The 14,537-nt window shown below is 37.1% G+C and overlaps 1 protein-coding gene across 1 annotated transcript in view; it reads right to left on the bottom strand.

Annotated features, from left to right (window-relative positions):
* Positions 1-558: 558 nt before the first annotated feature.
* Positions 559-14,537, bottom strand: part of DMRT1 (doublesex and mab-3 related transcription factor 1) — a 35,881-nt gene continuing 21,902 nt past the window's right edge. The window contains exon 6 of the mRNA XM_072407052.1: positions 559-3,279. Coding sequence (XP_072263153.1) covers positions 3,143-3,279 — 137 coding nt within the window. The 3' untranslated portion in view covers positions 559-3,142. The remainder of the gene's footprint in view (positions 3,280-14,537) is intronic.

The following is a 14,537-nucleotide window of genomic DNA, read 5'->3' as shown; positions in this document are numbered from 1 at the left end:
TCTACATGACATTAATAGCAATGTTATGTGCAAACTGCCCAACCTCTCTTGTATGGGCATTCTCAATAAAAATTGTATATTGTCCTAGAAGTGTATAGATTCCCCTCCCTGCCCTATAGTGTGTGGCTTTGTCACAATAGTGGCACTCGAAGGGCACAGAGACTGCAGTAACTGGCTGACAAGTGTGATAAAATGATCTGCCTTAACTAAACTCGTAAAGCACTAGGCAATAAAACTCAATCTTCTGTAAAATCCAATTAAGTCATTATCTGACTGATTGTATCTTTAATTGAAAACAGAAGTGACAGTAAATTTCTGTGATATATCAGGATCAATCGATACCGCTATACGATGCAGCCTCAAGAAGTGATTTATAATGTCAAAGCCATATAGGTAACTCCACATTATTCTCTCTAAAACCACTGGTGGATGAAATTAAGAGTAAGTACATTTAATAAAAAAAACAAGATGGTCAGGTTATTGATTACAACAGATGGGGGTGAAATGAAATAGATGTTTTCAAAAGCACAAGGCGAAGAAAATACAAGTAATTTCTTTTTTTTTCTATTTTAATACAGCTCGGCAAGTATACACACAGGTAAATTTAGTCATCAATAACATTTTTTTTTATTTTCAGTGCAACTGCAATGACATAGAACAATACTCATGAGACTTGAATACGAGGAAAGAATATAACTCAATGTAACCTTTCAGCCTAGGCTGAGTGTTAGAACAGTGTGTGTAAGAGTTAATTATGAAACCATTTGTATTATGATGTAGCCAATACACATCTAGAGTTAATATCCTTACAAAATCTTGAAATGGTTAATGCACAGCAGACATTTACTGTAATGCAATGCATATGTGCTACATTCTTACCACACTTACCTTCACTTTTTAAGCAAACTGTAACCTTTTATAACTGGTATACTGTTACCGGTATAGTTAATAAAATAAAAGTGCAATTTCTTTAAAACACTGTGTGCAGTAACTCAAGTACTAGAACCTCAAACATCTACTGTTTTTTGTTTAATGGACTACATATAGGTGCCCATAGACATCAGACCTTTCGGGCAGATCAAGACATGATCCAGCATCTGGGGCAGTGCATAACAACCCCAATATAAGTATTCTCTAGGGGCAAAATGTACAGACAGCTTGGAAAACTTGGCTCCTACAGTTTTCCTCAAAGCTGAGTATGTTTTCATGTGGTTCGATCCACTCCTTTGACTATACCACCCAATCTTAGGAGCCCAGAAGAGTTCAAGATGGGCAGAGTAAGCATGAACACCCAACCCCAACCATATAGCAAATGTGATCTAGCATTTACACATATTGAATGGAGCATTCTACTCTATTGTGTCAACCAGCTGAATGCTTACCTCCAATATGCACATTATAATAAACAAAAAGGCAAATTACTTTTTTTTTAGTAGAATGGCAATAGATTTAGAATGCCATATAAATGTTACTGTGTGTCAATCCTCTCTACTCTCTAAATGTCCTGATCATCCATCTCCAAGAATATAAGTAAGAGACACAATAAGAATTTAAATTATAACTGGAATAAAGGTGTAATCCTACCATGGGTACACTTTTTCCCAAGACAACTGTTTGGGAGAGGATTTGGCCCCATATATTCAAAAGATATTCTCTTACCTACTAGGACAGGACATAAAACTAATAGTGGTCTTAATCATACTACCCTACTACCTATTCTAATCTATACTCTACAACAGATAGTGGAAAATAGTGTACAGATATCCCTAGTTTCCCTAGTGTATATAAAACGAAGAAGGAAATTAGGAGCCAAAAACAACTAATCAAATGCCCCCTAGAGACTAGATTCTTATCTTCCTTCATGGTGGCAGGGCAATTGGCAAAATGAGGCATACATTTGTAATACATTCTTTCAATGTAAAAGATGAAAAAAAAAGGTGAAAACTATTAGATACAACCATCACACTGGCCAGCCTTAGAACCCTGCTGAAAAACAGTGGATATTGTTATGCAGGTATTGCAGAACTGCTAAACTATGAGCTTCTCTGGGGCACTAGTCAGACCCTGGCCATGGGGGGTCCTCCATGACGAGTGGCAGAAGGACAATTGGACAGGTTTTTCACTTACCCTCTATAATTACAGCCTGTGTTATAGGACACAAAATATGAAGGAAATAAGGGGTCATACTCGTTGTTGAATGTAGCCTAACAACCTTGTAAAGTGCAATATGTTTGCCTGGCTTCCATTGCTTTGATATACAGACAACAAGAACAAAGTTGCTGAGAACAAATCAAAAACATCCATGCAATATTAAAACACGTCAGCATATATTATAAAACAAATATAAACTTTTACCTTAAAATGGGTTCTCATTATATAAACCTTTTAAGTGCAACTTGTGGCAGTTTAGGAACATATTAAAGTTGAAATTAAAATGCATTTGCCAAACTGAACCACCAAAAGGTGACATTGATTTGCTGGCTCAATATTCTAGCTTTTTATGTAACTCCCCTGCCTCCAGCCTTTTCATAGTAAGCTATAGGAATCAACAGCTCTGTAAATGAGTAAGATAGTGACCACCAGAATCAAATATTTTGGGTGGTATAACAACTAGCTTATATGAATTGAAACCATGTGGAATGCTTGGAGTTCTACTCTAAAACATTTGAAATGTTCCTTTTAAATGGTGGGATATGTGAAATTATTTTATATACTAATATAAAATGCATCCTAATAAATCATACATTAAAGCTTTAAAAAGCATGAACCCAGCAGAGAAATTCTGATTGAATAATGAATACTGAATGAATAATAGATAATACACCTTATCAGAGATGATGGAGAGATGTTGTGTTATTGGGGTACTGACCAATATGTTATATCGTTAAGGAAGTGGTAGTTCCATATCACCAGACTTTTACCTTAAACTAAAAGGGTTCCCTATTTGCCAACCATAACATTTTACAACATCAAGATTTAGGAAAAATCTACGACTATGATAACACTGAAAATAGATAATAAAACTGTTCTAACTTTGTAAAGGGAGTACTGCCTTCGCAACAGAACCTTATGGTAGACCTATCCTGAATGGATAACAGTTACTGTGATGGTGGTTTCATCATGTCAGTTACATCAGATCTTCTCACTTGGCATTATTAGTATTGCTTGTTACTGCGTAGGATGAGGCCACAGTGGGAGCGTCACACTCTTTGGTGCTCTCATTGCTGATCGGAGAGCTGCTGGACAAAGAAACCAATCCAGAATCCTGACTGCTGGGCACTGTGCACACATAGGAAGAAAAAAACAACAATGGAATTAGTTACTTTTCTGATTTACCAACATGTAGAGAAAACATATGGAAATGGTGCGGAACATTAATTTTATAAGTTCTGACACATAAGCATAAGCTCACATGGAGTTTTAAACATGGATGTTATAGTAAAGCATAAACATCTCTGCACATTGCTAATGTCATGGTATATATGGTTTGGAATCATCCATGTACATAATGGCAGCAATATTTGCTCATGTAGCAGAGTCCCACCCGGCACTTTTCAGTAACAACACGGCTGTTGTTGGGTGGTTACTGATGAGTTGGAGCACAATACAGGGGCTGCCACACACCTACAATTTCTTGCCACCCAACTTAAAAAAATGTCTGAGTTGAGCACTGACTGATATTTTCACCTTCCTGATAGTCTATGTGATGAAAAGCCAACCTTTTTCTGCTGCCCTGCACTTGTATGTATAGTACTAGGTTCATCTTACCAGCTCAGTCACTACAAGATGAATGGAAGGAACCACAGCGTGCAGTTGGGGAGCAAGTATTCAACCCACTTGGCTTGCCAAACAGTATGAGTGGCTGGGGAGCAGAAAAACATTTCCATTTACAAGCTTAAAGCACACTTAAACTCGGAATATTCACTTTACATAAGGGTAAACAACCCTTTTATTTAAAGTAAAAATAATTTTTTTTTCCAACAACCTTTAAAAACAAAAAAGGCTGCAGCACCTTCCTTTTGGGGAACGCAAAGCCTCCCAGAAAACATACATCACGCATCTCGGGAGACTCTTGGCTGCTCCTTCTGCACATGCCCTGATCTCGGGCATGCGCAAAAGGAGCCCTTTCATTAATAAAAAAAAATTGCCGATCTCACGCATACACAGTGAAATCGTCAATCTTTTTTACAATTTACATCTTCCAATCTCGCGCAAGCGCAGTGCGAGATAGGGTGATGCAGGAAGAAGAACCCAGAAGAAGAGAGAGGATGTTGGCGCACGGTGCTTCCTCTGCGCCTGGCTGAAGACGGATACTGGGGATGACTTGGGACGCGATGGAAGAAACCTCCCGACATGGACTGATCTACGGGATTAAAGGTAAGTGGGGGGGGGGGGGGGGGTATTATGGGGGTCGATTCACTTTAATTGATGAGAAATATAAAAGTTAAATGATAGGTCCACTTCAATCTTTCAAGTAAATCACTGCCTATGATATACTCAATTGAAAGTAAGTAAGATGCACCATTTATTATTTTTATCTGCAAGTTTTTACTCTATTTATTTCTCACTGATATCTATGTTACCTCAAACAAGTCCCACTAAATGCTGCTACAATACTGGCATGAAAATTATTGATGTAGGTTAATTAATTCTTCTCAGCCCATTTTAGCCGAGTTCACCACTCAGCATGTTTCAATACCCACCCGGTGGTTACTGAAAATTGGGTTACAATACAGGGGCCATCACAGCTTCTTCCCACCCAGCTTGAAACAAATTCTGGGAAGCATACAGTAGAGGAATAGTAAATCAACTCCATCCTTTATTTTTAAATGCTACATATGTAAAAGTGTTCTCCCTAGCCCCTTTTAGCTGGGCGCACCACCCGGCACTTTTCGGTGACCACCCGGCTGTTTTTGGCTGGTTACTGAAGAGTTGGGTCCCAATATCCACCCTGCCACCTACAATTTCTTACCACTCGGTTTAAAAATTATTGTGGGTTAAACACTGTGTAACATCATAAACTGTAAAAAGCAGTTATTTATACAAAGAGTTTGGTTAAAAAAGTAATGTATTTTAAACATAGGGTATAACGTATTAAAATTAGGAATATTACATATGAAATAAACTTATACAAGAAATATCAGCAAGTAAAATCAATCAGCCAAACGCCAATGTTATCCAGGATACTTTACACTTGTGCTAAAATCTGAAGGACAGTCAAATTGGCCTAAATCTATGTTATCCATTGCAGGGTTTGAATGTCTCCTAAATCAATGCTTTTCATTCTGAAAAGGCTGTGATGAAGCAACTTAGCTGGCACACAGCACTGACATTTATATTGACTTTCGCAATGTTAGAGACAGTGTTTGTGAACATTTCTGCTGCTTTACAAACAGATAAGCAAAAGATCAATTATACATCAACAGAAACACCCCACACCGAGAAGCAAAACGATATTCTTCCTTTCTTTAAATAACAGGCCGGAACAAGTTCCAAACTGACGCATTTCACGCTAAGCACTGTACTTCTTTTTCACTAAATGTAAGATAATCAGATGTCCCAAGATCACTATATTATCATCAAAGGGAAATAGGATGGACTAATGAGTCACAACATAGCCTAAATAAAAAACAAAATACAAATGAGTGCCTTCCTGGGACTATGCAAGATATTGGGATTACCTGACCAAAAGCATAGAGCTTACATAGGAAAATGTTGTGCTGGTAAAGTTAATGTTCACTGAGCATACTGAATAGGGTAAAGCTGTGTCCCATATGTTCATGTTTTTTTCTCATCAAGCACTATACACCATTATAAAGTTTTTTTTTTAAGTTTGCAGCAGTTAAACAGATTTGAGAATTCATGTGGCTATATTTTCCAATGAAGGGAAGTATCATGCATTTCATACATTTTTAATGATTAGGAATACATTCCCAACACACTATCAGGAATTGGGGATCATTTGTTGGAAATGGTTAAATGCATTAAAAAACTGTAAACCCTTAATAAAATAAATTTAAAAATCATGATAATTGCAGGAGATAATAATAGAAGCATAAACAATAGATTGGAAATACTATTTCCTTACAAGAAGGCAGGTCCTGCGACCTCTGGATTTCTCTTATACCCAAAGTCCTCTGCCTCCCAACTCCTTCCAAGCCTGAATGTAATTAAGGGGAAGCTGCAGTGGCAATTTCTCTCCTCATTAACTTGCTGATTGGTTTCAGCCTCAAGATTTCGCCAGGCTGCAGTTTGTCACCAATTCCAAATGGCCAATCGTTAATACTAATGTTTGTGTAACTAACTGCCGGCATCTGCCACTGCTCCTTGTACAACAATAATGGTGGGAAGGTACATTAGTGCTCATGTGTTAATTCAACCTGTGTTCATCAATGGAGAAATCTATGGCGTAATTAAGTTAAACGCATTGGTACCCCGGTGCAGGTCTAAATCACAGAAGGCCGTGCTTTGCTCTGACATGTTCACTGTCAACACTTATTATGTTTGATTACAGTCATTTTTACAGTTTACCTAAGCCACGGATGTGAAACAAGAGACGTAGTCACTGCTTTCCACTCGGGCACAATACTTGGTAATGTTATGGCCAATGAGTAATGTCACATATACTACTGTGCAACGAAAGCAACATAAAGAGTCAGCAGAACATTTAAAACTTAGCACACATTTAGTCTTAGCCTAGGTAGGAGGTTTGATTTTAATAAATTATTAAAGTTAAAATCTTGGTGAAGCAATAAACATTAAAATGTCTGTGCAAGAATCATTCTATTTGTATGCTATGCAGTTTTACTAAAATGTGTTATACTAACTGTAAATTAGCAGATTTTTGGCTAATATGCTATATATTTTAGCATCCCTACATGCAACAGCACCTTTTGTTTTAATAATCAATATTGTAATAAGCCTAGGACACTTATTATATGATCAGTATATAAACCTTTTTTTCCAACTGCTTTTTGCTTTGGTCATCCTAACTTAATCTACCAAAACGGTAAATCAGTGAAACTGGGTGATCCAACAAACCTGGAATGGATTTGGTCCAGGATTTGAAACATTATATAGCAAATAGCAAATGACTTTTAGGAAATCCATTCCAGGTTTGCTGGATCACCCAGCTTCACTGATGAAAGTGTATCCTCTCCAGCTTTGGAGAGATTTCATATATCGGGCCCATTGCCCATCCTAGAAAAAAAATAACTTCCAACTTCTTCCCCTCAGTTGGTCCAACCCAGCTATACGATGCTGAGATTTAGCAGCATTTACAAGCTTTTAATTCTATCTCAGCAATGCTTGAATTAGAGCAATAATTGGATGAAGCTGACAATACGCGTTTTATTATATTACCAATATATAGGATCCATAGAAAAGCTATAGCTAATTTTGTGTTCATTTGCAACACACTTTTAATTTTTTTTAAATGTTTCTGCAGCTTTATCAATTAATATTTGAAAGAAAAGTAAACACTTGGCTGGACCAAATAATATACCAAGACACAAACAGTAACATTCAGAACGCATCTCCCTAAGATGTCCTAGGGACAAGAATGATATTGTAGTAGACAACATGTTTTGGCATCTCTCTTTTTGCATGTTTCGTTATGCTTCTTAGATCTTTTATAATACTGTTAGGTAGTTAGGCTTCAGATTTCCATTCAAGACATGGATAAAATTATTGTTTGGAAAAAAGTCAAGTTAGGAATGTTTTTAGCCAAGAAGTTGGATGGTGGTGACTACATAATGTTAATATTTATAATTCTTTGTTATTTTTTTTATAACTTTCAGGGAGTGGATAAAAAAGTTACTGTTTGCGTAAGATAAAGCCAAGTTATATGTTTGTCTTCTGAATGTTAACAAAACTGGTAATATTATTACAAATAAATACGAATGTTTAATACCTTGTAAGATTCCAGGGATTACATTTGAACATAAAAATATAGTTATGATACTTCTAGAATTACTATTTAGAAAATGTATAAGTTAAATGCCTTATGCCAGAAACATCAAGCCAGGGATACATCCACTTTAAACAAACAGACAGGGATGGGATAGTAACAGGATATTTATCTACATTTTTTGGGTCAGTTGAGGAACAATAAGAAGAGAAGCACTTGTGACCTTCCCTTTATTCTGCATAACCCCATTTTCCTTGAGCTGTTGTGTTTCTCCATTGAGAAGAATCATCTGTAATGAAGTGAAGCATGAATAAACTGGACAGAGCAGCACAGAACTCGGAGTTCTCCAAGGGGCAATATATCCTGTGAAATGATTAACTACATTCAAAAGGCCTTACTAAATTAAGATGTGTTTAAAGCCTATTGATTTTTGAATTGGATAGTCTACATTTGTTTCATCATGACAGCTAAATACAATGGCTAGCCAAAAGGTTCAATGGGCAATGGTGTTATTAGCAAAGAAAAAGCAGTTACACGGCCAATATTACAGAAGCACTCTATATTACCTTCTCTCATTAACAAATGCCCTTATGATCTATTACAGACCTTGTCTACAACAGATTTTTCTCAGGGGTAAGATAGACTTGGTTAGGTAGCTCTGCTTCTTAAACTTGAATCAATGGAAAGATGAAGAGTTAAAAATTAACCTTGGCATACAACTACATTTTGGCTTGAAATGTGATTCATGGTGTTTCTACACCTTTCAGTTAGGAAAAGTGCACCTCCATATTAACTTGTCCCTGTTTCCTCCTCAGTTGTCCCACTTTTTGGGTATATATATATATATATATACACACACACACTGCTATAAAAATAATTAATTACCATTAAAAAAAGAAGGTATTTTATAAACATGATGAAAAAAAGGACTTGTCTGTTAAACCATTAGGTGTTTTCATATTAATTTATATTGTCTACATATAAGCATGCCAGGGGTGTATCATTTGTCTACTTATTTCGATCTAAAAAGTGTTCCTCTTCACTATCTCTAAAAGTTGGGGTGTATGTAAATGGTGTCCTATGAGATTTAAAATTTGCAATGACCATTGAAGCCAAGCTTCTATGGTTTATGTTCAACTCCAGCTGGGGTTATTGATGCTACAACAGCCTCATTATTCAGCCAGCTTCCTTCCATGACCCGGCTTCTCTTTTTGCGCTAAAGCTGGTACAGGTAAAGAGTTTTTTACTTGTCCATGCATTTTGCCTGTGCTAAAAATAGAGAAATGAATGACAAGGCATCCAGTGCCAATAAGCCTTGAGACATGAGTTGTTAAACATGGCAGAGAATGTATTCCTAGGCTCTGAGCAACTGGCACCCTGCCAACTACCTGATGACCCCAACACCATTCTTGTTCAATATTAAGCATTTGTGTTGGTCTGATGGACAGTAAGCGACCCCTATGTATTCCCTATGGGTGGCCACGGATTAAATGGTTGCCAACACCGCAACCTAACTAAATGTTTAAAATAGCCATTGTTGCCATTTTTATCACTACAATAAAAACAGGTACCTGTCTACATAGCACATAAAAATGTTTAATTCCATCATATTATTTCCATGTGACTCTAAAACTTCACAAAACTAAATGACAATGGCAAAGCAAATGATATGCTCCAAGGGCAGGGGTCCCAAGTTTGTATCTTGGGCAGGACACTATCTACATAGAGTCTGTATGTTCTCCCTGTGTTTCCTCCAACATGCTAAAACATGGTGACTTCCCCTCAAATATGGCCTTAGACTGTGTTAATGACATATGAATATTGTAAGGACATTGGATTGTGAGCTCTTCTGAGGGATACATAGTGACATGACTATGGACTTTGTAAAGTGCTGCGTAACTTATCAGCTTTATAGAAATACTAGATAATAATGAAATCAATGTAGGAAGGAAAACTTTAAATGGATAAAGGACAAGCTTTCCAAGCTATTCTCAATAATTGCATACTTTCAATTTTGGAGTCAGAGATGTTTTCCCTTTCTACTAACCTACCACCATTGTCACTGACATTGAAGTAATTAGGATTACCCTGGACGCCTACATTTTGACAAGTTGATTGTGTACTTTCCAAAGTTCTCAGAAGTAGGTGTGAAAGGTAAAGTCATGAATAGAGATCTTTATTCCACCCCATCGGATGTTTTAATGCATTTACTTTTAGAACATGACTGAGGGGAATATTTTAAGTAAAATGAAACCAGATGATAACACAGAAAATAACCTGCTGAAATATGACATTAGAATTTCCTTTGTACAGACCTAAAGTCTATCTAGGAGCAGATTTAAATTTATATAGGAGTGGACCAGCTGAAACCCTTAGCATGTATCACTTCTCTCAGAGGCTCAGTTACATTATTTTTTATCAAAATGCATTTTTTAGAAGACATGGGATTCTCTTGCTTAACTAAAATATTCAATTCATATCCTTGTCTTCCTTCCTCCTAGTTCCCTTCACCTACTAACAGTTTGCACATCCTCTTCCGTTTTTTTCTTTAAATCTTGTGAACTATGATGCTTGCTTTAATTATGTGTTGCCAAATGTTCAATTTCTAATAAAAACTGTTAAAATACAAATTAAAACTTTTATACAAATGTCAGCTTTTTATTGCTAGCACATCAAGTAAAAGTAATAAAGTTTACCAACTTTGGGGTACCATAATTTTTTTTAACAGCAGTATATAATACCATTTGTGTCCTGTTCTGTACTACTGCCTTGATAATGGGGTTCATAGTAGCCTTCAAAATTCAGGTTTTTTTTGCCAAGCACTCCCTGTTTTGACAGTACTGTTATGCAGCATTAATTGGTGCAAATGAGGAGAAATTTTTTTTTTATAGTTGTCTTTTTCCTTGTTGAAGTTTATCAGTCATTTCTGTATTAGGTTGCCCCCAGAAGGTTCTGTCTAGTAAAATGGGACAGCACTCAAGCCTGAGAATCGACCAAATGCAATACATTTTTGGAGATGGGGTGTCATGAATGCCCTATCGAAGGAAATACAAGGTATTTATTGAGACTCCGGTGGTACACTAGAACAGAAATGAGGTATGAGTAAATTAAGTATAGATAGCTAGCACATGGTGCCTACAATACCACAAAAGTGTTATTTTGCCTAATATGAGCAAAGTACGTATTCACTTATGGGTGTCTACAGACACTCATCTGATCCGGCAAGTCATGGTAGAGTCAGGAAATGATCCAATGTTGGTCCCAATGGCATCCCTGGACTAAGCCCTCTAAAGAGATTGATTGGAATTGCTTTTTCCAATCCAGCTGCTAATGTTTGCAATAGGAATATCTGCAGGACCACAGACCATTTGATTTGAGTAAAATTATATATTGTTCCATCATGCATTATATTGAAAAGCAAGCATGAAGAGGAAAGTGTGAACATAACATAAAGGCTTTCATACATATGGCTGATTTTACAAATTCTCACCAAGAGCAAAAGATGGTAAGAGATATGTTATACCATACAACTTTACCTTCTGACTGCAGGTGAAAGGATTATTTCCTATCTGCCATAGACAAGGAAACAGTCAATTGTCAGTATTAGATATTTTGATGAAGAATTGTGAGCAAGCAGTTGTTACAAATGTTATTAATCTCATCATCCCTTGAAAATATAGTTCATAGGTTTTGCAGTGGTTAACTTCCTTGAGTTAATGCCCCTGTACTGCTCATGTGTGAAAAAAACATTCAGAAATAAAGGGTACACAAATACTGAAGGCTTCAGAAGCCTCTGGGTTTAATCTAAAATGCACTTTAAAAAAGCCAAAGAATAAATATATTTGATTGCATAAAAAAATGTAAAGCCCTTGAAGAGAAACTAATGATTTTGGGTCAACTTTATTTAAATCTTTTTATAAACTTTGAAACTGAAGTTTTGTGTCTATTTATTACATTTACACAAGTTTTACGTGACAAATCATTATTACATGACAAAGGATTCCCATAACACTAAGGGTTAGCTAATGTGTCAGTATTCAGTAAGTATTCTATTCAAGCTGGCTTGGTCCAAACAAAACCTCTAAAGGAGCCAAAACAGAAAAAATAAGTCAATGCTTTGTGTGTGTAATTATTTAACGGCAGCTATTGCACTACTTTCAATCAAAGGGGTATATATATTTGGTAAATATTGTTAAAAGAAACCCAGAGGTTGGCCTAAAGATTGATCCTAAATATCTGACCTAAGAAAGAAAATTAAAAAATGCAATTTATTTTTAGATCCTAAAATATATACAAAATAACTACTTAAACACATTGAATTGGGACTGAGATTACTATTTGCAGTTTTTTTTATTATAAAACACTGGTTTTAATTCATTATGCATAGTCCTATACCAGTTAACACATCAATTTATATATTTCTTTTAAACTTAACATCTCAAAGTGCAGTGAACCCTGAGCATCTATGGGGTTTACAAAACATTTGCCATGTTAAGTGTGAAAAGACCATTGTTTAGATTTCTTTTCTGCAGGTGGCTTTAAATACAAGTATAACAGTGCAGCTCGCTCAATAGAAAATGTCTTGTTAGTTTCACGGCTTATACAACAACGCAGAACTGCTTCTGTCACAGAAAAATGCTGCGGGTATGCTTGGCAGAAAGTAATTTTTAGGAAGCGCTAACATCAACCTTTTCATTTTCTAAACTAACCTCCTTTATAAAATAAGACAGTCATTCATAACAATCTATTGGGCTCTGCAACAGTTGCCTGGAAAAAAAGCAGATGGATAGAGGAAACCTTGGATGTGCAAAAAAAAAAAAGACATTCACAGCCTAAGGCAAAAGCCGATACAGATGTAGTACAAGGAATTACAAGGAAGATGCTTGCTGTAATTATCCTGCTATTTAACCCAATCTATGGCTCATCAGCACAACATTTAGTGTAGTATTTGAAGTGAGACAAGCTGACAGAAAATACAATTGGCTTTATCTGTCGCCTGCAGCTATTACGCTCTCTTAACCCGGGAGTCGTGTCAAATAAAACAAGTGTGCATTGACTTCTCACTTCTGCTAGCATTATAGGAAAGATTGACAACCCCCAGATGCTGGGAGTTCATTAGAGGCAGTTGACTTGCTGCTCAGACTGCTCATGTCAGAAGGCTCTCACCTCTGCCCCTTTGGAGCAATCTACCCTGGCAGGATGTGCAGCTATCAAATTATAGTGTGCAAAGATAACAATCACAGAATTCTTACTAAATATTACAAAAATACATTTTTTAGGTACTGTATACCAAAACTGTTCTTATATAAATCACCCCCTTAACTATTAATAGAAGTAAAATCCTTGCCATCATGATAAAATCCTGGAGTACATTACACCACTCTAAATCAAGATGTGTGGTAAAGCCTAAAGCCAGATACACACCTTTGTAGGGCATTACCACATCACTACTGCATTGTGTAGGTAGGTGGTAAATGTAATCTACAATAACTGGGACATGCCAATGATTTTGGTAACTGTCAGAGGTCAATGATGACAATTAGTTAATATTAAAGATGAACTATACTCAAATGTAAAAAACAAAACCACACTTACCTTCAATCCCGCAGGGCAGTCCGATCACTGTGGGGGTGTCTGGCATCAGGTCCCACGTTGTCCCGGCATCTGTCCCAGAGCCGGCGCTCCAGGCGCCGCCATCTTCGTCTTCTTCTTCAGGGTTCTTCATGCTACATCACCCGACCCAGGTGTGAGATCAGGTGACAAAGGATAAAAAAAAAAATTCCGATCTCACTGTACATGAGTGAAATCTGCAAATTTTTCTCTTTGAGCAAATAGGCTCCTTCTTTGCATGCCTGAGATGCTAGGGCATGCGTAGAAGGAGCGCCCAGGAGGCTTTGCGCTCCCATTCACTCACGACCGCCTAGGCGGCCGAGAATTAGGGGCGGTGCAGCACTCTTTAAAAAAAAAATAAACTGAATTTTTACCTGACATTAAGGGGTTCTCTACCCTTTTATGTAAAGTGAAAATTCTGAGTTTAAGTACGCTTTAAGCATAGAGATCAAGCATGTGCATGAGGAGCAGCCCAAGGCCTCCTGGGATACCTATGTCACATATCCCAGGAGGCTTTGGGTTCTGTGCTCCCATTCAGCTGGCTTCCCTTTCCCCTTTTTTAAGGGGGGAAAAAAGAAGCTATTTTTTTACTTTATACAAAAGGGTTACCTAACCTTTAAATTTATTTTAGGCTAGGTACACACGTGCAATGGTTCTCGTCTGATAATTGGCTCAGGGCTGATATCGGTCGAGAATCTTGCGTGAGTACAATGCTCGCCACTCATCGTCTGAACGACTGCCCTCGCCGATCCATGGACGATGAATGTTTGCAATGCAAGTGAAGGGGAGAGCACGCAGTGGGGTGCCGCTCCGTCGTTCTCCCCTCTCCATAGAGCAGAACGGTGCTGTACGTATAGCACTCGTTCATGCATCATGCAGTCGTTTGTTGTTGGAAGGATTCTTTGTAACGACAATTATTGCATGTACTCAGCCTTAGCACTAATTCAATTGCTCTTGTTAGTATCTGGAACCACTTAAGTATTAAATACATATTTTACAAAGTTAGGAGCATGGTATG

Source organism: Pyxicephalus adspersus, chromosome 3 (genome assembly GCF_032062135.1).
Source record: "Pyxicephalus adspersus chromosome 3, UCB_Pads_2.0, whole genome shotgun sequence".
In the NCBI taxonomy this organism is placed as follows: domain Eukaryota; kingdom Metazoa; phylum Chordata; class Amphibia; order Anura; family Pyxicephalidae; genus Pyxicephalus; species Pyxicephalus adspersus.
The sequence above is the reverse complement of the archived record's forward strand: the minus strand, read 5'-3'. Positions and strand labels throughout refer to the sequence as shown.